The following is a 25128-nucleotide window of genomic DNA, read 5'->3' as shown; positions in this document are numbered from 1 at the left end:
ATTGAGAAGGGACTGGGGAGCAGGATTTAAGTGCAGGGCTTTAAGGGAGATGAAAATAGTTTGGGGCATGGCCTCTGTAATTATATGTGTAGTAAAACCACCTCCATTACCTTTCTTTTATTGCATGCAGATATATAATACAACAACTGATGTACAGCTAATACCAGCCATGACTATAGGCTTTGTCAATGGTTGTCTCTGTGTTATCTGCAGAGAGTCCAAGGATTGTATTATCATGTTCTCTGAACATCTTTCTGATCCACAAATAGGCACTAATACTATGAGAACCTCGCACTGGCTTCCACCTCCACCTCACTAAATTGAGGCCCGTTGTAAATGTCTAGCAAATAACTAGAGTTCAAAATATGCACTATATGAGAGTAACACCCCACACACAAAAATACAGAAACTCGCCACAGAAATAGTTAACACTCTTAAGGAATACAAGATTTAAATACAATTTGAAAGAAATTCAAGAAGACCTAAATCCCCGTCATGGATTACCTTCACGTTTTTTTTCTTGATAATTTGTTCAGAAATTGTCTGTTTTTCTGAGTAAATTTAAGGACATGAACATAAGCCCCGAAGGTGACCAGTTTCAAGGTCTGTTTTTAAATTAGTACGCCATCTAAGAAAGCGAGGAACCTGGGCCACCTTATTTATTTATTTATTTATTTATTTTTTACATTTATAAAGCGCATACAAACGCCCGTTGGTGTCTCGGCGCTACGATTTTGTACAAGAACTCCGGGATAAGTGTTTATGGAAACAAGACAGGTTCATAGGTGCATTGGAAGAATTACTGGTTAAACAGCCAGGTCTTTAGCCGTTTTCGGAATTGAAAAAGAGATTGACTTGATCGAATCTGTATTGGAAGAGTGTTCCAAAGTTTGGCTACCGTGACCACAAAACGTCTGTCTCCCCAAGACACAGTTTTTGTGCGCGGTACCGCTAATTGAAACTCTGTCGCTGATCTCAGTGGTCTAGTGGGGCAGTAGACAGTAAGCTGTTCTCTAAGAAACTGTGGGCCTTGTTTATGTAAAGCTTTGTAAGAGAGGCATAGAGTTTTGAATTTTATTCGATTCCTAATCGTCAGCCAATGATAGTTCTGAATAGTTTGGGCAATTGGGTTGAATTTGGGGATCCTTGAGAGTGATCTCGCCGCCGCATTTTGTATCATCTGCATTTTAGGTATAACCCGAGATTGTGCGTTGGTAAATAGGCTGTTACAGTAATCAAGTGAGGAAAGTACCAGTGTGCTTACCAGTGTTTTACAAGCACTGTCTGGGAGGAACGGGATAATTTTTTTTATCAATCTCAGCTTATGAAATGCTGTTGAAGCTAGTTGGTTGACGTGGGGGACAAAGTTCAGGTTGTCATCGAAAATGATTCCCAAATTCCGAACCCTTGGGACAGGGATAGGTGGAGAGCCCAGAGATGAAGGCCACCAAACTGGTGACCATACCGGGAGAAGTTTTCCAAAGATGACAACCTCCGTCTTCTCAGAGTTAAGATTGAGGCAGTTGCTGGCCATCCAATCTTGGATGGCCAGCATGCCTTCTTGAAAGCGTTCAGCCACCTTTTCTCCATCATTGTTGATGGCGAGCACCAACTGTGTGTCGTCGGTGTAGGAGGTAAGGCTCATCCCATATGATTTGATAACTCTAGCTAGGTCCGACACATAGGTATTAAAAAGTGTCGGACTAAGGGATGAGCCTTGAGGAACCCTGCCGGGTAGAGATAGTTCAGCCAACTGAAATGGTCCTAGTGTGACAGTCTGTGGTCTTCCGGCCAGGAAGGTGGTCAGCAAGTTCTTAGCTCTCAGTTGAATGCCAAGGTTGGCGACACGGTCGATCAGAATCGAATGATCGACCGCGTCGAAGGCCACAGATAGATCCAGTAACACAAGCACTGCCGTCCCTCCCTGATCTCTGATAAGTCTGATATCTTCGGTGGCCTTGATGAGAGCGGTTTCCGTGCCATGAAGCTTGCGGAAGCCAAACTGGGTGTTATCTAACAAATGATGTTCCTCGATATATTCTGACAGCTGACAATTCATTGCTCTCTCTGTGACCTTTGCCAGGAAAGGGAGGCTGGCTATAGGTCTGTAGTTCTTCATTTCACCTTTATCCAAGTGCGGTTTTTTAAAAAGCGGTTTTAGGAGGGTATTTTTTAACATGTCAGGGTAGATCCCTGTTTTAAACATGGCATTGCATATTTGCATGATTGCCTCCGTGATTGCATCAATTATGGGAAAAAGAACTTTGGGTGGATATGGGTCCAGAGCTGATCCTGTTTTTATAGGTTGAATTGTCCTTAGATAAAAACTCTAGATAAATGTCATTAACTTTTGCATAAAAATAATTAGCCTAAGCGTCACAAAGGGTTTGTGAGGGGGATGGGGCAACATCAGGTGTTTTCCCGACCAGTTTCTTCACTAGCTCGTACAATTCTTTGTTGGAGTTCTTTGTGTTTTCAATTTGTTCACTATAGAACTTCTTTTTTGCCTCAGTGATCATTTTTTTATAAGTAGCAAGTTCCTCCCTATAGCGAGATTTACTTCCCGTATCATAGGCTTTACGCCAATGTCTTTCGTGGTTCCTACTGATTTGCTTTTGTTTTCTGAGGTCTACCGTGAACCAAGGTGCGGAAGGTGCCGTCCTATTTCTTGAGATTATTTTATGTGGTACCAGTGCGTTCATAGCATTGTTCATCCATGCCGTATATTGATTCATAGCTATGTTTGGGTCTGTGGAAATAACTTGGCGGGTTTTTTCAAGGAGCATTGTACGTTTTACGGTATTTATGTCCTTCCAGACCTTAAATGGCCCCTGACTGGAGGGAGCTGCTTTATTTGTAGGGCCGTCATTGATTGATATAGTGGAGAGAACCGCATGATGATCAGACCATGAGAGCGGAAGGATGTCTTGTATATGAATCCCCCTAAGATTGGAAAAGATTCCGTCCAATGTGTGACCAGCCTTGTGCGTTGGTAGGGTGACCAGTTGAGAGAGGCCCAGAGTTTCCATGTCAGTCAATAGGGCTTGGGTTTCATTATTATCTAGCTATTCTAAGTGAAAATTAAAATCGCCCAAGACAGAGAAAGAATCCTCTGTCACTAAGGATTGGAGCATAGTATTTAGATTTAGAAGAAATTCCGCACGTGCTCCTGGGGGTCTGTATAATAGTGCGCCTTTAAAATTATGCATAGGGGATAGCATGATAGCAAATTCCATCGCTTCGCATGTTAATGAAGGGACTGGGGCCGCCCTTACCGTGAATATATTGCGGGAGATTATTGCCAGACCACCTCCCTTCTTTCCCTGTCTATCCTGTCGACCAACCCTATATGCTTGAGGTATGGCAACCACTAAATCAGGCTCGGACGCATTGTCCATCCATGTCTCTGTAACAAATAGTAAGTCTATGTTTCCGTCAGTAATTAACTCTGCTATGTCCTGTCTATGCCTACCCAGAGAGCGGGCATTGATAAGTGCAATAGTTATATTTATAGACTTATTTATTTAATTATTACTGATGCGAGCGGTTTTGTTAAAAAAAGGTAGTACAGACTTACAGCATGTGATAGTGGTCCTAAATATATTCGCTGGGTCTTGCCTTATGCAATTATGACAGGGGGGTGGCTGAAGCTGAATGAGTTCCATTCTCGACAACGTAGTATGGGTCCTGGTGCTCTCGGGACCAGGAGTCATGGCCCTACGCCCGGTCCCGGCGCCCTTAATGCCCTGGCTTTAAGTGGGATTAAAAAAGGTGTTGCTTGTCTGGAAGGGGCGGTCCCTATTTAATTATTGGCATGGCTTAAACCTGTAAACTGTATTTCTGCGATTCCAATAGAGTGCCTCCTGACCGGTATTTGGTTCTTCTCTGAGCTTTCTGTTGTTGTATCCAAATATACTACACAACAGCTGATATACACCCAAAACCAGCCTAGACTACTGGCTTTGTCAATGGTTGTTAGCTGTCTAATACAAATGAAAAACAACCATGCAGATTTAATTCTGAGAATTAAATATTACCAGCCTTTGTATTTGGCCCTCCAACGTTTAATAGACCCAGGCGTGGGTTCTCAGCAGAGCCTCACAGGCACCGGCACACTTGCATTTATAAATTAAGCACAGTCCAGGGCGTTAAATGGGCCGGGTCCTAGTTCTAACAAGCATTGCCATAGCCAATAGGTCTCGCCTTTCGGACCTTATAAGTGTTTAGCCATGCTACCGTTGATGTTGTTCCACCAAGGATATTGTGCTGGATAAGGTCCCAAAGGCGAGACCTATTGTCTATGCTAATGCTTGTTGTATTTAAGGGCCATGGAGGAGATGGCTGAGTTTAGCGTAGTGATAGAATTTCTGATAGCGCCCACGGGTCTGTAGATCAGAAAACCTGCGATGCTTTGATGAGGGCATAAAATACAGCGGAAACCTAAGGACTCTGTGCTCTCCATGGGCTCCCTCTGGATGAGGGAGCAATCTAAATTGTGCTTATAAATTATGGCGACACCACCCCCATTGCCCCAGGATCGATCCTTCCTAAGAATTTTATAGCCCATGGGAATGGCCGCTGCGATATTGGGGTTGGAGGCGTCTGAAGGAGAGTAAGGTCTGCTTCCTATGGTTACCTCCACTTTTTGCTTTGTTTCACTGGTTTTTCGACTTTTGTCCGGCTGAGGCCCTGCTAATCAGGACCAGAGCCTAGTTGTTCTCTCTCTAAATTGATATCATGTACTTTAGGTACATACCAGATTGGTTACTGAGTTACCTTGTGAGCCCCTAGTATATGGTACCTTAGATACCAAGGGCATAGGTACCCTAGAGGCCTACCAGGGGCTAATGCATGTATTATACCACCCCTGGGAAGCTTTCCAAAATGGTACCACAGGTCTACACTTGCAGTCTAGGTAAGGTGGTGTAATCACCCCTCCTTTGATATAGTATACCTATATCTACCTATATACATAGACCCATATTAATCTATAAGTCACTCCTATGGTAGGCCTTGACAACCCTGAAGGCAGAGTGCTTGGTTTTGTGTGAGAGGGTGGCCCTAGCGTGCACTGAGCCCCTCTGCAGCTTTCGGAAACCCTTCCTTATAGCTGTTCTATAATATAGCCATACCATATACTCTTAAGTGCATTATAACCTCGCGGTAAATGCTAACTTTGGTTTGGCTTTATCATAACATGTTGTGTTTGGTGTCAAACACTTTGGAATCCTACACCCGTCAGTTCTGGCGGCGGGGGTAGAATTCCACCCTTCTAGAGGGAGAAGACATGTACACACTGGTAAACCCGGTAGAAGTTAAACAGAGCCCCAACATCTCAAAAAGGATGCTGCTGCCACAGACACGAGTCTGGCCTCTTGCTGGACAAAACTCCGGCAGGGGAAGCCTGTGCAATAGGTTTCCTGTCCAGGGAGGTGCCAGCACCTCCCCAGACAGGCTTTAGTGTATTTGGGCAGGGTGGGTTGCATTCAGTGATGCTTTTCAGACACTGCCTGGGGCACACTCGGTGCTTCATGCATTTCCCAGTTCAAACTGGTTGCTGGGGCACTTAGCCCCAGCTCTGGCGCAAAACTGGACAAAAGGGAAGGTGTGTCACCACCCATCCTCAGGTCCTCCCATAGGTGGGACCTTAGAGTTAGCCCAACCTCTAAACTTAGTATAAGTATAGGAACCTAGTCTCTAGGACTTTAGATTACCCTCGACGAAACTCTGAAGAAGAAATCTTGGACCTTCGACATTTCATTTCGACTGAAAGACTGAAGAATCTCTCTTGGGGTCAAGGAGTGACCTCCCTGTTCAAACAGGCACCAAAGAAGCATCTTGCCGGTCTGCATTTTCGAGGCTCCCACCGGATCCCGAAGAATCTGCGACACAGGACACGGACTTCCAGACATCTCTGAGGCTGACACGAGTCCCCAGCAGACCTGAGACCTGTATCTATCATGGGAGACGTGGGACCGGAACTCCTGGACATCCTGCAAGTTTGTAGCTGCACCTACTTCCCGAAGTTGTGCATTGGGGCATTTGAAGCCCCTGCCCTGAGCACCTTTTGCACCGAAGCTCAGAGGCCTACACTCCAAGAGTGTTCCTTGGGCCCACTCTTTACATTTCCGCTCGAGACTCCTTCGCGATCCCTAGTCCGTTGGCTAGTGGGTCCCCACGAAGGACAATCCTTTGTTTCTTGAGCTTTCCTGGTTGCTCCAGACTTGCTCTGACTCCTCTCCAAAGAGTGAGTCCCTAAGACCTTGCTGGTCTGCACTTAAGCCAATCTTGTCATCTTGCGTGGGTTGCTGTTGCCAAGGCTTGTTGGGTCCAATCCGGATTCTGACGCTGCAGCACTCAACATCCTTCGTGGGACAGCTCGAATCCAGCTCCTGGTCATCTTGGACGCCTCCTGGTCCTCGTGGCTGAAGAGTCAAGCTCCACCTACTTCACCTTAAAGCACCCGACATCGGCTAGCATCTTCCTGTCGCCATCCTGGTCACTGGCTAGTGACCCAGACTATGTCACCTCTGTGTTCAGGTTCTTCACATCTCCGATCCACCCTAGCATCCACCCAGACACTTTTCCTCTGGTCGCCTGCAGCACTTCTTCGCAGCTCTCCATTGGAATCGACGGCGAAACCCGACACGAAAAGACACCTATGCACCCGGCTTCCCAGGGTGAGGTAACACGAGTACTCCGGTGCTCCTGTGAATCTTGACTCTCGAAGTGTCTAAGTCTAAAGGGATTCCATCGTAGTTCACTCCTAAGCGTCCTTAATCTTTAAAATTGTAACTTGCTTTTCCTCCATAGAAGTCAATGGTGATTCGCGGCTGTCTTTAGACACTGCACGCGTCCCCCGTGGGTCTCCTGCATCCCTACCTTGGGTGGTTCCTGGTTGCCCCAGCGGTTCTACAGGCCCTAGGCCTCACTTCTATCCCTTACGTGGTTCTTATACCACTTTCTTAGTATATGGTTTGTGAGGCCCCTAGGGCAAAACGTATACTGTGCTAATTTACTGTGTGCTAATTAAGTCATTGTATTGTACTTTGGCCCCTAGCCTCATAAAGAGACTAGAGGGGTTGTGTTTAGAATAAATACATATATTTTATGTATATACCTTGTGTGGTGTACTTTCATTTGATTATTCAAGAGATTATAGACTGGTAAAACAAGCTGCTTTACATTCCTTCAAGACTTAGCCTGAAGGATGCTCTCCGCAGCTACCCAGCTACCACTAGGATAGCTTTCTATAAAAGATTTCTAAACCTACCATCAATAAGGGTCGTTTGGACTGGTGCAAGGTGTCCACTAGAATAGTGGACATCATATGCCAGGCCAACTTCTCACAGCGTCAGACAACCATGTCTCCATAAGAAATAAAAGAGCAGGCTGTTCGTCCACAAGTAAATCATAGATGTGTGATGCATGCTTTTGCATGGAGCAACAGTTTACCAGGATAGCCTTAATATCCTGTGTCTTCTTATTAAATTTGCTCTTAATATTGACATGGAGGGTCTTGCATGCGGGTGCCCTGACCTGAAGAAGATGCCAATCGCACTTGTTGCAACGAAAATCTGCCTCTAAACTCAAGTTGGTCGCACTACACTGGTGTGGCGATAGTCGCCCACAATTAGGTAGTTCTTCCCTGTTAAAACATATTGGGGAAATCTCACTGGCAGGAAATTGGGCAGCATAGCCTGCGCCAGATACCTCTGGGATGGTGACGGGCGCAGACGGGCTTGCCTTAGGCTGCACGCGTCGGTTTGCATCCGAAATATATAGGCAGAGCAAACTAGACCGCACACGCAGCAGAGGAAGCGGAAACTGCACAATCGGCATTTCAGCTGCGGCAGACCAGGACTGTTAGGAAAGTTCAAGGAAAAGCAGAGTGTCAGGAGGATTAAAGCGGTGAATAAAGTGCTGGTGCAAGTAAGTGAAAAACACCAAAAGAGCTTTACAATACACAAAAGTTAAAGTCTAAAATACAAGTAAAACGAGGTATTAAAATCAATGCTGGGTTAAGACATTCAGTCCTACCGCTATAGACAATTTTTAGATCTATGATCTGGAATCTCCAGCAAAAAGAGACATTTGGCCAGTCTGAAATTAAAAAAAGTATATGTTTTGTATAGTGGACAGTGTCCTCTTTCTAGGAACAAAAGGAAATTCTGCTTGGGGATTGCCAGGGCGTGTTAGCTTTGCCATGGCATCTTACTACTATAACAATGTTTTCCACCCCATTACACTTAGGTGAGAGACCTCCTTTTATCCTCCCTTTTGTATTAATGACTGCTCCTAACATGAATCTTTAGACGATTGAAGGCGGTCCTCTGTAAACATCTAGGAATTGGTTTGTGTTGTGTGGGCTGTGTTGAAAATTAGTCCTTATCTCTTCACCTGTTATTCTATGAAGATTGACTACATGCATTTTATGTTACACAGCTAAACACATTATCCTTTGCCTTTTCCACTGCAATGATTTCATGATGTGCACCTTATAAGTAAAATGTACCTACCTCTTGTATTATTAAATTATTATTATATGTTCTATTAACTGTTGCACTTGTCAGAACTGTGTTTAGTTTGAGATTTATTAATGCCTGTGTGTAAATACAGTGGGATCCTTTTGGCCTGATGTGATGGCAGCACTAGGCAAACAAATTAGATTTTTATTTCTCAATAAATGTATGCCAACTATCAGTTGGATTCTTTAACCTTTGTTCAACAGTTTAAAGGCACATGCCAGTTAAAAAAGGATTAACTTCTAAAAGCACCTCACTCAGTGTATTCTTTGAGTTACTCAATAGATGTACAGTTTCTTATTTTATTTTATTTCAAAGTGTTTTTTTTGTTTTTTAAATGTATACACAATAACATTCGCATTTCCGTTACTGGGTACCAGCCAAACGTGGTTGGTTTCTGCACTTCTTACAGGTATTTGGCGTACATGTTTAGCTGAGCCCCTTTACGTTGACTTGCTAAAGAAGTTAAGGACAGGGTGAAAGAAAGATAGAGAATAGAAAAGAAAGGGTGGTGATATTAAACAAGAAGTGTTCCAAAGCAGTGTGCCTATTCTGGGTTTGTAGTCTTGTTTGAAGCCCCCCACCCCTCGCAAGCTCAAAGGGGTTGATAAGAGTCCAGATATTTGTCGAGCGACTCTCACATCCCCCTAATGGCTGGTCTCCAGGGTGAGTTTTGCAGGGCAGTTCTGTCTGCGCCTCTGAGGTACGTCACCCAGTTAACTCAGCCTTTGTATGATTGTCTTGGTGTTATTCTTCCAGTTGGACAGAACCATTTTGACTGCCGCGGTCAGTCGGAGGTCTAGCAGGTCCCTGTCGTTTTGTGAGGCAAGTCCCGTGGTCAGAAATGCGGTGGTGAGGGTAGATAATTCTGTTTTCTCCCAAATGCTGCTATCTTAGTTTTGTGTAAATTTGCTTTTAAATGCTACGAACAAGAAACAGAAAATGAAGAGCCATCACATTTCTCTGACATAATAACAGCACATGAGAATTACATAATTTATTTCAAGTGACTAATCTTTGATGAATATGCAATAATAGCAGGATAGGTGAGTGGGCAATTGCCTAAAGATACCATTTTAGTTCATGCATCCAGGAAAAATTAATGTTATGCTGATTGTTAATTATAGAGTTTACGGTGACTTATTTTAAAATAGTGGAGTCACGGAAAATGAACCTGTTCTTTTAGTGAGGGAACCTGTATGGGTGCATTCATTATTATTAACCTACATAATAATACAAGTTTGTCTTTTTTCAGCGTATATCAGATGAAGAGGATACTTTTTCTGGCAGTAAAGCCCCAAAATACTGCTGTCCTGTCAGTTCTGATCTACAACAGAAGCAACAAGAAGATGTATGTTTAGTCTTTCCTGAAAGACCACTAGATAGTGTTGGTCAGTCTTTCCCTGTGCCATCACCAGTAGACGTTGTTCAGAATGAAGCTTTAATAAATACTTGCAGGTAAGCCATTCCTTGAAATTCTATTTTAATTCTATTGCTGAAAATAGAATTTTATTTTACAGACAATATTTTGATTTATATTTGCAATGTACAAGATTTAACGCTAAAATGGGGAGATATTATACAGCACCCAATTTGACTGTACCAATGTAAAATTCATAGAGCAATTGAGGAACGTGAACCACCCTTTTCACTCAAGCTCTAAGTTTAGTATTCAGACCAATGATTATACTACTAGCAGATAGGATTTCAGCTTGGATATTTGTGCTATTTTCACAACTTCAGTTCCTGTATATACAAAGAGCATGCGCTTTTATTTGAAAATTCGATTCTGAACATTGTGCTCATGGATTCCTTTTAGTATTCTGTACATAATTAAAATGGACTCTTTAGAAGATCATACTTTGAATAGGAAGTACTACATGTTGATGGAAAAAAACAGGAATACATCTATATAGTTACTTTAACCAGGTGTAGCAAGTCTTGTGGCTGACATATGAATACATGTTGTATAGTCTAGTAGAACTGACTGACAGAATGTATGGTCCTATCTAAAACCTAATTCCACTCACCTGCAGAATATTGCATGCTTCTATTCTTAAGCAATCGGAAAACACAATAACTTTGGAGCTTAAAGATCCACCAGGGTGTTAATGTTGTTTGGGCCTCAAATTTGTTCAAATAAGTAAAGCTTCTGTTCTGTTGGCTCTAAGATCATGGAGCTAAACAGAAGCTGCAATTAATAACCCATTTAAAAATAGCTACTGAGCATGAATGATTTGCCCTGGTTCCCTCGTCCACAGTTGCATTTTTCTAGACTGCATTTGAAACCTTTTAAATTGGTAGCCTTACATTCACTTTTCTGCTGATGTTTTCTCCATCCTCCACTGTGTTAAGGTCTTTTTTTGGACATTTAGGTTTGTATTCAAATCACACATTATTTAACAAAAGGTATGTTCAGCAGATTGTGATACTATAAATCATTCATCACTTAATGCTTATTTAATTTTATTGTACGAAACCTTGGAATATCACCACTCTTTTTTCTACAGTGTGTGATAGCTGAAAATAATTATTTGGAATTTAAAGTTTATGTAAATTATTGTTTTGAATGTATATTTGTCTTAGTTTAGTGAGCTTAAGGGTTCCCATGTTTTGAGGGGTTGTATTGCCCCATTTTGTAAAGAAAGGTTCACATATGACAAACTTTGTTGTACTTTTTAACTTGCAGTAAAAATGTGTGATTGTATCCTTTTCCTGTAAACGTACCTAACAAAAGTTGCACATACTAAAACATATTTTCCTGAGTTTTTTATGAAGGCATTTTTGCTGAGCATTAAGTGACTTTTGTACTGCTGACGTATATGTATATATGAAACACAAAAGGTGATGGGTGGCCGCCTGCAATAAGTCTAACCACTGGCAGATGCTCGGGGTAGCCCTCCAACCCATTGTTCTTTTGCTCACCGTGCCATCTCCGTTTTGAGCCAGCATATGCCGATCAGTCTTGAACCTGTTCCTTCCTTGGCAAAAATCAGTTGGCCTCAGTTGGTTAAGTACCTGATTGATGTCACTAAGAACAGAATACTGAGGTTTCAGATGAAGTGACCAACGGATCCCCCCGAAAGAGGCGACATACAAACGGGTGTTCCCCCATCGGGGTGCCGTCCACTGGAACGTAACCTGCTGATATGGCAGAACAGAAGATATTTATGGAGCAATGAGCCAAACTATCCAAGGTTAGAGTACCCAAGAAGTTGAGGACTTGCCCTACATCTGCGACCATGAGTTCAAGACTCTGTTGCACGCCCCAACTGATCCATCAAGTTCAGGCTGATTCGCGTTGCTTGACCGTGCTTTCAGACCAGGCTTTAGAGAGGAGTTCCTCTGCTTTTCATGAATGGCCCGAGATGGACCGTTGGCCACTGTAATACGCCATGCCATCCAAAAAAATTGATCCCAAACTTGAGATCTCCTAATGGCCTGCTGGCATCTGATCTGGGCCGAGGCCTGAGTGATCATCACAAACGGGGAGTAATTATATAGCCACCCATTAGATGACACCCAGCTGATCCTCTCCCTCACCAAGGACCCCCACACAGCCAAAACCAACCTTCACGAAGGAATGAAGGCCAAAGCTGAATGGATGAGGAACAGCCGACTGAAGGTGAACTTGGACAAGAAGGAGGTCCTCATCCTCTGATCCACCCCTTCGGCCTGGGACAACTCCTGGTGGCCGACCGCACAGGGAACCGCCCTAACACCCACCGACCACGCACGCAACCTAGGGGTCATCCTCGACTCCACCCTCTCCATGACTAAACAGGTCAACGCCGTCTCCTCCTCCTGCTTCAACACCCTCCGCATGCTCAGGAGGATCTACAAGTGGATCCCCACTGAAACGAGAAGAACTGTCAGGCAGGCCCTAGTCAGCAGCAGGTTGGACTACGGAAACGCCCTCTACGCAGGAGCCTTGGCCAAACTCCTGAGACAGCTCCAACGCATCCAGAATGCCTCTGCACGCCTGATCCTCGACATCCCTCGCCCCAGCCACATCACACCCCACCGGAGAGCCCTGCACTGGCTCCCAGTCAACAAGAGGATAACCTTCAAGCTCCTCACCCACGCACACAAGGCACTCCACAACACCAGACCAACGTACCACAACAGACGACTCAGGTTCTACACCCCCACCCACCAGCTTCCCTCCGCCGACCTCGCCCTCGCCACAGTCCTCCGCTTCCGAAGAGCATCCTCCGGCGGCAGATCGTTCTCCCACCTCGCCACCAAGACCTGGAACACCCTCCCCATCCACCTACGGCAGACCCAAGACCTGCTGACCTTCAGAAAACTTCTCAAGACCTGGCTTTTCGAGCAGTAGCAGCATTCCCCACCCTAGCGCCTTGAGACCCTCACGGGTGAGTAGTGCGCTTTATAAATGATATGATTGATTGATTCTCATGACTCCAGTCCTGGAGAAACACATCTGTGGCGAATGCCTGTGGGTCCAGTCTCCAGCTGACAAACCTGGATAACTGGTGGTTCAACCTGATTGCGAACAGATCAATGGAAAAAGGGCCCCAAAGCCTTCTGGATCATCGCAAAGATCTCTGGGTGTAGTTTCCAAAGGCTGGAATCTGGAAAGTAGCGCGAGTGCCAGTCTGTCACCTTGTTCTCCTGACCCAGGAGATGTTTGGCCGTAGCTGAAATTTGATGGTCTAAGCTGTATTACCAGAAGCTGGTCCCCAGATCTAAGAGCGTTTTGGGACGTGTTTCCCCCAAGTGGATGATATATCGTACTGCCGATATGCTGTCCATATTCAATGGAACACACAACTAGATTCTGTCCCAGGTCCAACATCGGACCGAAAAGAACCTGCAAGAAGCTCCAGACTGTTCATATGTAAGGTCTGTTTATGAGGAGACCACAGCCCTTCCATGGAAAACTCTCCACAAGGTGCGCGCCATCCTGATCTGCTGGCGCGTCTGACTCTTTGATCAGGTCTTGGGCCGAGCCGAAAATTGCCCTCCCTTTCCAAGCATCCAAGTGTGTCCGCCACCAGGATATCTCGACTCTCAACTCAGACAAGAGGGTATCCTTTTGGGAGCACGTGAGACCTTTCTTCTAATAGGCACCCTTCAGGTGCTGCAGGGCCTAATAATGTAGAGGGCCCGGGAAGATCACTTGTATTATGGATGAAAGCAGGCCCACGAGGTGAGCGATTTGTCTTAGTGAGACATAAGTTCTGTCCAAATTCTTTAGTAATTTGTGACAACTCCTTGTCACCTTCCGAGCCGGGAGACTCAGGGTGGCCTTAGTCGAGTCTATCAGAAAACCTAGTAAAGTGGCTACCTGAGAGGGACCCAGCAGTTTCCGCATTTTCAGCAATTTCCGCAGGCACGGTGCAAGCAGGAGCATGTCGTCTAGGTAGACGATGATACGCACCCCTTATGTATTTTATTTATTTTTAGAATTTTATAGAGCGCACAGCTACCTCCAACGGAGGTGTCCCGGCGCTGAAGACATTATCTCAGAAGGGACGAGGGGGAAGGAAGGAGGGGGATTAGATCTGAGAGAAGAACCAGGTCTTTAATTTTTTCCGGAAGAGTTGTTCTGAAGTGATGAATCTTAACTCTGTGGGCAGCTGGTTCCAGAGTTTGGAAGTGACAACGGCAAGAGCCCTTCCTCCCATACGTGCAAGACGAAACCGGGGGGATATCATTAGGCGTAGATGATTGGATCTGAGGTTACGTTGTGACTGTGAGAACCTCATTCTGCGCTGTAGGTATGCAGGGCCTCGGTCATTGAGGGCTCTGAAAGCCAAGGTCAAGGCTTTAAATTGGATCCGCATTTTTATTGGGAGCCAGTGAAGTTTAATAAGGTGGGGTGAGATGGAGTGACGGAAAGGGATATGGTTGATTAACCTGGCCGCTGCATTCTGAACTCTCTGTAGCTGGTTGATGAGGTAGGATGGGGCACCTACATACAGGCTATTCGCGTAGTCTAGATGGGAGGTTATCAGGGCATGGACTACTGTTTTTCGAGAGTCTAGCGGTAAATAGGAAATGATTTTTTTTAACATACGTAACTTCCCGAAGCAGGCAGAGGTAACTTTGCTGATTTGTGTTTTACAGGAGAGGGAAGTGTCGAATTGGAATCCTAGGTTACGGGCAGTTGGGACAGGCACTGGGGGAGGGTATAGTTCAGTCGGCCACCAGATATTAGGGGGTTCTGCTGTTGTTTCCTCTGAGGCGGAGGTTTGCTCTATGCTTGTTTGCACATTTAGAATCATAGAAGGTGATTGAATTCCGAATCGCTTTTGTTGTAATCCCCTCTGAGGCGGAAGCCGGAGGATATCTATAACTATCGAGTGTTATGTGATTTTTGTGACATATCGCTTTTAAACTTTGTATATATTTTAAAACGTGCTTTTTATTAACACTTGCCCCCACCTCTAGGCGAGATTAATTCGCCGAGGATCTTGTATTCTGCCTCCCATAGCGCCGCTGTTACCAGCGCTGGGAAGCCTTGAGCACCACTTTGGGCGCCATCTTGGAGAGGGAAGGCTGGCCGGCGAGCTCGGCGCCCCTCCCGCCCTCCCATGATACTTAAGGGCGGTACCTTGACTCCCCCGAGGTTCTGCTGTTGTTTCCTCTGAGGCGGAAGCCGGAGGTTTGCTCTATGCTTGTTTGCACATTTAGAATCATAAAAGGTGATTGAATTCCGAATCGCTTTTGTTGTAATCCCCTCTGAGGAGGAAGCCGGAGGATATCTATAACTATCGAGTGTTATGTGATTTTTGTGACATATCGCTTTTAAACTTTGTATATATTTTAAAACGTGCTTTTTAATAACACTTGCCCCCACCTCTAGGCGAGATTAATTCGCCGAGGATCTTGTATTCTGCCTCCCATAGCGCCGCTGTTACCAGTGCTGGGAAGCCTTGAGCACCACTTTGGGCGCCATCTTGGAGAGGGAAGGCTGGCCGGCGAGCTCGGCGCCCCTCCCACCCTCCTCCCGCCCCCGCCATGATGCATATAAACAATGGATCCACCCGGCCGCGCGGCGGGCGCAGCGGGCGCGCCGGCGGCGCGCCAAAGGCAAGCCCGTCTGCGCCCGTCTGCGCCTGGCCCGGGCCCAGGGCCACCCCCCCTGGTTCTCCACTGCTAGCTCAACGCTTCCGTTACTCCACCACCCAACTTCAGCACTTACGTCCCCCGACTCAACAGGCCTGTCTTATATGCAACCCCCACTCCCTGCTCATAAACCCTATCACGCACTGCCCAGGGTGCAATGCCCCGATACCCCTTATTCATAAACCGCGGACCGGTAAAATACACCTTCACAACAAAACCTATTCCATCGCACTTACGAATGTCCGCTCACTGGGCAAGCACAACCAAGATATTCACGAGCTGATTCAGGACCACAAAATAGATCTTCTGTTCATGACTGAAACATGGTTGGATCAGGCATCTGATCCAGACCTAGCCATCGCCGTTCCCACTGGGTTCACTATACACAGACTTGACAGGCAATTAAAGAAAAAAGGCGGCGGTATTGGCATTATTGCCCGTGACACCTTTGCGGTAAGAACCAAAACCATCTCTCTAACTTCTTGTGAAGCTCTAGAATTCGCCATTAAATTATCCCCATCCTACACCTTTAAAGGGATTCTTCTTTACCGACCTCCTGGTTCCAGGAACGAATTTATTGTTGATCTTAGGTCCACGCTGGAAGCATCTGCCCTTGATAACTCCCTCACCATTTTAGGTGATTTTAACTTTCACTTTGACATCCCAGACAATCCCGACACCGTTACTCTCTTAGCTGATATGTCCACATTTGGTCTCGTCCCCCTGGTGCACGCTCCTACGCAATGACGGGGGCCATACACTAGATGGCATCTTCACTAATGCCCCGGGTCTTCAAGTCACCCAAATACTCCCTCTTACTTGGTCCGATCACCATCTTATCCTGGCCACCCTGTCAGCACAGGATCCACTGTCTAACGAAACCAGCACCATATCTCCTCAACCTTACCTGGCTTGGGACGATATAGATGCAACAAGGTTACAAACCCTGCTGGATGATACCTCTCCTACTTTATCAGCTGACCCCAATACTGCCACCTCTCAATTCTACAAATGGGTTAGCTCGGCAGCTACAGCTCTGGTTCAAACTAAACAACGATCCCGTAACCGGCAAACCCCGTCGGCCCCATGGTACTCAGAGGCACTACGCACTCAAAAGCAAATATGTAGGAATAAAGAGAGACTATGGCGGAAAAATTATATTGATGAAGCCAAACTTAGGTACAAGGAATCAGTGGCCATATATAAAACCATGATCTCCGAGGCAAAGAAAAAATACTATTGTGACAGGATAGAAACAGCTAAAAACTCTAACAAATCACTCTATGAGACCACTAAACAATTAGCTGGTCTGTCCGTCGATCTCACCCCTCCTCCCTCCCAGGCTCTGTGCGACGCATTGTCCAACTTTTTCTTTAGCAAAGTTGACGACATTTATAGGGTCTTCACCAATAATTCCACTATCCCCTTGACACCCTCAACCCACCACCAGGGTCACATTTTCTCTCAGTTCAACGAGGTCACCTGTTCACAGGTACAGAATACAGTGTCATCTATCAAATCTGGTTCAGCTCTAGACCCTTGCCCCTTGAAGGTGTTACGACCAATTATGGAAACAGTCATTCCTGCCATGACTGAAATCTGTAACTCTATGTTCAGCACTGGCATCTTCCCAGAGACACTGAAAAAGACCTTAATAAAACCTCTCCTTAAGAAGCCCAACCTTGATAAGAAAGAACTGAAAAATTATCGTCCTATTGCTAGTCTCCCACTGATGGCAAAAATAGTGGAGAAAATTATGAACCTCCAACTTTCTTCCTTCATTGAGGAACACAAACTTTTGGACGAATCACAGTTTGGGTTCCGTCAATTTCACGGAACTGAGACTGCACTGATGAAAGCGGCGGACGACATAAGATCCATCCGGGACGCTGGAGGTACAGCTGTTCTCATCCTGTTGGACTTATCGGCAGCCTTCGACACGGTCGACCATATCACTCTGGTCGACCGTGTCGAGAGCATAGGAATCCGAGGCAATGCTAGGAGTCTCCTTGCCTCCTTCCTGGCAAATAGATCCCAGGTCGTTACTGTCGGACCTTTTGAATCCTCCCCTCTGTCACTGCCATGTGGAGTTCCTCAAGGCTCATCCCTAAGTCCGACACTATTTAACATTTATGTGTCGGACCTTGCCAAAGTCATCAGGGCATACGGGATGAGCCTTACGTCCTATGCAGATGACACTCAACTGGTCCTTGCCGTCAAGAATGACGGTCCCAAAAAACCCAACAACTTTAACCAAGGCATGCTGGCTATTGGAAGTTCGATGGCTCAGAACTGCCTGAAACTAAACTCTGATAAGTCGGAGGTTGTAATTTTTGGCAACTTATCCCCGCAGTGGTCCCCCCCCTCTGGTGGCCATCATCTATGGGCCAACCTCGGGACCCGACCAACAAGGTGAGGAATCTGGGAGTCATTTTTGACAACCACCTAAACTTTCTTCCACATGCTAACCAAATCTCCTCCTCAGCCTTCCATAAACTGCGGCTCATTAAGAAAATCCTGCCTTTCCTACCGGAAAAACGCTGGTGAGCTCCCTCGTCTTGTCGACCCTAGATTATTGCAATGCTCTGTTTCTAGGTGCCCAGGAGAGAGTGCTATGGAAAATGCAGGCCATTCAGAATGCTGCCGCCAGGCTCTTAGGGCGCATTCCCAAACATCAATCGGCCGCACTTACCATAAGACAGCTGCACTGGCTACCAGTGAGAAAGAGAATTATGTTTAAGTCTCTTTGCCTGGTATACAAGGCTCTGCACAGTGTTGGACCCGCATTCTTTGTCCAAAACCTTATCCCTTACTGTCCTCCAAGAACGCTACGCTCATCCAATCTGCATGAGTTGGTGGTACCTCGAACCAAATCTGTTTCATGGGGGACAGAAGATTCATGGTAGCCGCACCAAAACTGTGGAACACATTACCACAATCGATCAGAATCAGCACCTCCCTCTGGATGTTCCGCAAGCAACTCAAAACCTGGCATTTTAACCAATGAACTTCTGCCCCATGAGGGTTAAAACACTGCAGCAACTTTAGCGCCGAGATGCCCAAGGGCCTTTGTTCGCGCTTTATAAATGCTTTTATAAATAAATAAATAAATAAAGGAGATTTTTGATTAAAAAATAAGACTTCAGTCTTATCAGTTTTGAGTTTTAAATTGTTCTCAGACATCCATGAGGCGATCTTTAGCATGCAGTGGCGAAAGTTGTCAAAAGATTTTTCAGCGTGGTCTTTGAAGGAGAACACCAATTGGGAGTCGTCGGCGTAGAAGGTCACTTTGACTCCACACGATTCGACAATCTTTGCCAATGGTTTACGGTACACGTTGAAGAGGAGCGGGCTTAGGGCGGAGCCCTGTGGGACTCCCCAAGTCGGTGGTTTTTTGGCAGAGAGAAAGGATCCCAGCATCACTTGTTGGGTTCTGTTTTTTAGAAAGGATTTTACCCACAGGAGGGGGGGGCCGCCGATCCCTATCTCTTGTAAGCGAGTCATTAGTTTGTCGTGCGAGATGGTGTCGAATGCAGCGGACAGGTCGAGGAGGACCAACATGGCCTCCTCTCCCCTGTCCGTGCATTCCCTAATTGACTCAGAGACTTCAAGTAGTGCTGACTCTGTACTAAAGTCCGGTCTGAAGCCAGACTGGGTGTCATGAAACAAGGAGTTAGATTCCAGGTAGTCTGATAGTTGTAGTTGAACAGCCTTCTCTAGTACTTTGGCGGGTTTGGGCAAAAGTGAAATCGGACGGTAATTGCTTAGACAAAGAGGGTCTATGCCTACTTTTTTTTGGATAGGGATAAGTAATGTTTGTTTCCAGGCAGCAGGGACAACAGTGGTAGATAGGGAGGAGTTCCAGATTTCGAGTAGGGAGTTGATGATTAAGGGGGCAATATCATTCAGGATTAAGGCTGGGGCAGGATCTAAAGGTGAGCCTGATTTGCAATCCAGAAATAATTTTGTAGCTTGTTCCTTAGTGAGAGGTTGGAATGCTGTAAAGGCAAGATTATAGTTCGTATCAGGGTCTTCAGTACTGACGGCGCCCCTTTGATGGATAGTAGCTGCAATATTAATAATTTTCTCTTCAAAAAAATTTGATAGATTGTCGCACAGTGTTTGAGACATGAGAACTGGGGCAGTAAGTGCATTGGGCTGAGTGAAGTCTTTCACTATATTGAAAAGGGTCTTGGTGGAATTCTTTGCTTTGGCAATGGCGTCAGAGAAGTTAGTGCTCATGGAATGGTCCTGCAGGTACTCCACTACCGATTTGAAAACCTTTGTGAAACACCAAGAGGTGGAGGAGAGTACAAAGCGCAGAGTGGAAACCCCATACGTTTGGTGGCGCTAGGTGAATTGGAGGATTCTTCTGTGAGGCAGAAAAAAAGGGGTCAACAGGTATGCGTCCTTCAGATCCATATGTACCATCCAATCCGGGGGCGCGCCAGACATCTTTAAGGAGGTGGATTCCCTCCATTTTGAAGTGGCAGTAAACTAACAACTTGTTGAATTTGCGTAGGTTTATGACTGTCCTCTGTCCTCCATCGGCCTTGTCGACTAGCAAAAGATTGCTGATGAACCCCTGTGGATGATTAAACGAGGGACAGGTAGCTCCATTGTCTAGGAGGGCAGAGACCTCTGTCAGGGTGGCTTTTTGAGAGCAAAACTGAATGGGTCTCAGGAGCGTGTCCTGTCGAGGGGAGTCATCGAACTTTATTTGAAACCCCTGAATGGTCTGTAAAACCCAAGCTTTTGAAGTAATGGTGCTCCAGACATGAGCAAACTTTGCCGGATGGCCCCCTATCTTAGAAGTGAGGAAAGAAGGACACTCACCAGAATTGGAAGCAGCGTTCAATCTTTTCCCTCTGCCCCGGAAACTCTGTCCTTTGGTTGGGTAGAAATTGGTGACAAGGGATTGATCCTGGTAGACGCCTCACCTAGAGCATTGTCCTCGTGGAGCTCCATGGAGAAGCTGAGGATGAAATACTCACCCACCGCTCATCCATACAGGCAGTCACATACCTGCTCATCTACCAACAGAGGCAGTCAGACAACCATACAGGTACTCACACAAACGATCACTCATCCATACAGCCACTCACATACCCAATCGTACACTCATACAGCCACTTAGACACCAGCTGACAGACTAATACAGACATTTACACAACCAGTCACTCACCCATACATTCACTGAACACCTAATCACTCACGTATACAGTCAGTCAAGCACCCACTGAATCATCCATATAGGCACCTATACACCCTCTGAGTAACGAATACACCCTTGGTGTATATATTTAACACTCAAACTTTTTTAAATAATTCAGTCACTGGATGATGTAATCAGTGATGTGATTTGAGATGTCATCAGTGATGTCATGAGTGATGTAACTGATCATGTCATGAGTGATTTAGTATGTGAAATCATTAGCAGTGCATTGCTGGGGCGCAAGTTATAGTTTGCTCAGCTAACTTGAACTGCTGAATTTCACTTGTTTTGTACGAATTAAACCTGAGCCTAACTATACGATCCCTGTAACCTTTGTTTTTTCAGTGAATTTCTAAGGTTTTTTTAAATTCCATTTCCTAACTGTAATGTCCCTGATATATATATTAGTCGCGTTTGCAGTATGGTGAGAAAAGGGGGCGGGACCTTCGACCAGCTCTCAGCAAACCCGCTGTCTGGAAATTACTGGAGGTAACAGAAGGGGTTCCTGGTCCCCAAGGACCCTCCGCATCCATGGAGGCTTCATCCCTCTACCAGCAGTGTGCCAGGAGGTGCGTTTGCAGTGTAGTGGGAAAAGGGGGCGTGGCCTCCGACAACCTCTCAGCCACCTCTTGTGTGGGAGTTACCAGAGGTAACAGGAGGGGTTTCTGGCCCCCAAGGACCCTCAGGAGGTAAGGGGACTTCATGCCCTACAAGTAGTGCGCCAGGAGGTGCGTTTTCAGAGTGGTGGAGAAAGGGGCGTAACTCCCGAAGAGTTGCCTTTTTTAAAGATTTATTTGGGGGTTGGTGCCGCCTGGCCCTCCCTTCCCTGGGCCAGTTTTGGCTCCGGGGACCACAACTTTGTTGGGAATGGTGGGTGGAGCCTGAAGGCCCCCACATTCCCTGCCTGTTCCCCACGTCCTGCAGGAGCCAGCATTTCTTTTGGACAGAGGGAGCTGCTGAACATGCAGCTCTCTCTGTCCAAAAGCAATTCTGTGCCACTTTTTTTAATGCTCTCACTTGCTGAAAGCGGAGCACAGTTTGCTATGGCTATGGTTTGGTGGGCACCCCCGGACATAACAGGAGCTGGCCCTGGGGTGTGGCGGTCCCCTGGGCCATATATGGCTCCCGGAGGAGGGCTACGCAGCCCTTCTCCAATCTTTACTTTAACCCTGGGGAATTGGTGGTCCCCAGGGATGGGGGTACGCAATGGATCCCCTCCATTATATTGTTTGAGCTCTGGAGAGGTGGCGGAGCCCGGGGCTGCGCAGGCCCCTCCACATTTCTATAACTTAATTGACTCAGGGAGATGGCAGTGCCCGGGGCTGCTGGGTGCTGCACGGGCCTCCCCTGCATGTCTAAAACGTAATTGCCACAGGGGGTGGTGGTGCGCGGGGCTGCGTAGGGGAGCGCAGGCCCCCTCATATCTATTATTGATTGCCCTGGGGAGGTTCTGGAACCCAGGGCAACCCCTGCCTAGACTGTAAACAATGCCTCTGGGAGAAGGCAGCCCCTGGGGCTGCAGGGGGGCCTGTTGTTCGCCCCGGGGAGGTAGCGGGCACTGGGGTGCTGCGTGGCCACTTCCTGCATAATCAGTGAACACTGCGCCCTTGTTTTGGCCCACCCGGGGGCTTCATAAAAAAGACTTGCAGGAGACCACAAGTCTTTTTCTTCTACCCTCGAATTCCCGGCAAAATTCCAAAAATTCTTTTAACCCTCTTTGGGACCCCCCACCACCATACCTGGGTCTATATTTTTGAACTTAAATATCTCTGGTACTTACTGAACAGATCTACTCCAAATCACAAAAAGCTCGCTTTCTTGACCCACATCTAGCTTTCTGACACATTTGGTGTAATTCCGTTAAGCAGTTTGGGCTGTAGTTGTGTTAAAAAAAAAATGAAAATTCCCCATAGACTTTGGAAACGTGTTTTTGGACCCCCCTTATTTCTCAGCCCCCGCTTGACGAATCACCCCGAAACTTTCAACACAACAGCTGAATCAAATCAAGCATTGGCATAGCCAATAGGTATCGCCTTTGGGACCTTATAAGTGTTTAGCCATGCAGCAGTTGATGTTGTTGCACCAAGGATATTGTGCTGCATAACTAAATACTTATAAGGTCCCAAAGGCGAGACCTATTGGCTATGCCAATGCTTGTTTAAGGAAGCTAATCCCTTAAGTGCGTTGTGATATACAATGACCATGCTTTATAAGCATATGGGTTGTGGACTCGAGACGCCCCCTTCAGATTGTGCAGCTGAAATTCCTGCATGTGGAGTGACATACAGCCTCAGGGCACGTGCACTCATGAAATGGCACAAAACTGCATGGAAAATTTCTCTCTGGCACAGGAATGGTATTTCCGCAGCTAGTTTTTGCACCAATTTCATTTTCCCACTAGAAATAGAGATCAATGTGTTAAAACTCTTTTAGCGATGGTGTTTACAGCACATTGAGTGATATCAAAGTATAACGGAAATGCGTTGATACATTAGAGCTGGTATTCCCATATCTTGAATGTTTAACCCATGCACATTCCTCCAGGTAAGCATATGAGGGAACTGTGCGTAGTAAAACCCACGGGTGTTAGCGCAATTTGCGCGAAACCTGTGTTATCAAATTTTGTGCAATCGCCGTTTACGGCACATTTGACAGCCCGAGCCTCAGAATGTGGCGGATGGTAGGTTGTACCCTGGAATGGGAGTAGTAGGGCCAGGACTCTACAGCGGCACCTTCTGAGTGCACCTCTCCTACTATTAACAGCGCTTGGGTGAACACGGGTAGTCAGACGGCCAGCTCTAAGCAAGGCCTGGTGGAACCAAAAACGCTGGGTACATGAACTGCGCAGCCCGGCGTGGCTAGGGGTGAAGGCAGGCTCCTTAAACCTGTAGAGACGGATGAGCGCATGCATGGACAGCCAGAGCCACCCCTGCTGATTGAGTTGTTCAATTAAAGCTCAAGACATTTACAAGCTGTAATTTCCCCAACTTGCCGACAAGCGCTTTAGACACAACCAGTGTCGCAATCGATTAGCTCATTGATTCCGGCTGAAGCTGATAAATTCTTGCTTGTTAGTTAAAGTACTTTTCCTGAGCCTGTATGGTGGGAGTGCTGGGGACTGCTTCCGCAGACGGGCGCGGGATAGCGCTTAGAAGCAGTCAAGCGCAGAGCACAGAGATGACTGCAATCGTAGCATGAACATTTCAAACACGAGCCATCGTACAAATAACAGTGCCCGCTGAGGCAGGGTCATGGGGAGTTACTGTTGAGCTCAACAATGTGGCCCCTCACACTTGCACCCCCTTCGATGCTCTTCATAGGGAGCTCCCGGCCCGCGCTGGGTTCATGCGGGGGTTGTGGGGCAGATTAATGGCTAACCTCTTGGGCTGCCTGTTAGACCTGCAGCGTTAACACTGCCAGCGCTAAGTCAATATTTAATTGCCGACCACAAATCCCAGCGCAGGTCCCACAAGAACCCCTCCTTAGGTGCTAGCAGGGCAGTTCACAGTCTCACTCTCTGCCTGGCGTGAGTGGATGGGGCAGTAACTGGGCACTTCAAGGAAGCCACCCCACTTGACACTAAGGGAATCACAAAACACATGGACAGTGGCGCTATTGTGAGGGCTTGCGATATCTCAAACCTTTCCATGTAGACACTGAGGCTTACGTGGGTGGTGTCTCGGGGAGGGGACCCTCTCGGTCTTTCAGATCACCTTGCCGCCTGCAACTGGCTCTTTCCCTCCTCTGTTGCTTGTTTTCTCTGTTTCCTAAAGTGTCCTGTCGCTGCGAGCAGGCACCAAAAAATTCCAAACCCACAAGTCAGACATTTGTCATTTAAAATGACATTCTCTTCTAAGCCCCAAAGGTAGTTCAGGGTCGCCAGGGTTAGCAAAAGCTGGTTCTGCTCCAGTGAACTCATGATTTCCCGTGCCCCCCTCCGATGCCAATAGACCACCCCCCCTTTCCGCTGGGTGCTTTCAGTTTTATCTGCCCACTTTAGAAGCTGCCTGTGAGGTTCCCAGCCTGGGACAATAGCACTTTGCACTGAATGCAGAGAGGCTTTAGAAAGAAGGCGAAGAGCTTTACAGGCACACTTCACTTCTAGAACAAAACCAGCCGGAGCCGGTGCCACTCACCCAGCATGTGCACTCCCCGCTGCCCACTGTACCATCGACGGTTTATCGAGCGGGTCGTCAGAAGGAGGAAGATGCGGTAGAATCAGAGCACGGTTTTTGACGAAGGAATATTGGACTTAAGAATATTCTACAGAGGAAAGCGAGGGTATTTTTCCTA

At 46.5% G+C, this 25128-nt stretch overlaps 1 protein-coding gene across 1 annotated transcript in view; it reads left to right on the top strand.

The window, feature by feature from the left end:
- BDP1 (BDP1 general transcription factor IIIB subunit) overlaps positions 1–25128 on the top strand; it is a 1412545-nt gene that overhangs the window by 436846 nt on the left and 950571 nt on the right. The window contains exon 19 of the mRNA XM_086960808.1: positions 9781–9983. Coding sequence (XP_086816934.1) covers positions 9781–9983 — 203 coding nt within the window. The remainder of the gene's footprint in view (positions 1–9780; positions 9984–25128) is intronic.

This window comes from Lissotriton vulgaris, chromosome 3_1, assembly GCF_964263255.1.
Source record: "Lissotriton vulgaris chromosome 3_1, aLisVul1.2, whole genome shotgun sequence".
In the NCBI taxonomy this organism is placed as follows: Eukaryota; Metazoa; Chordata; class Amphibia; order Caudata; family Salamandridae; genus Lissotriton; species Lissotriton vulgaris.
Note: the sequence above shows the minus strand (reverse complement) of the source record. Positions and strands in the feature narration are given on the sequence as shown.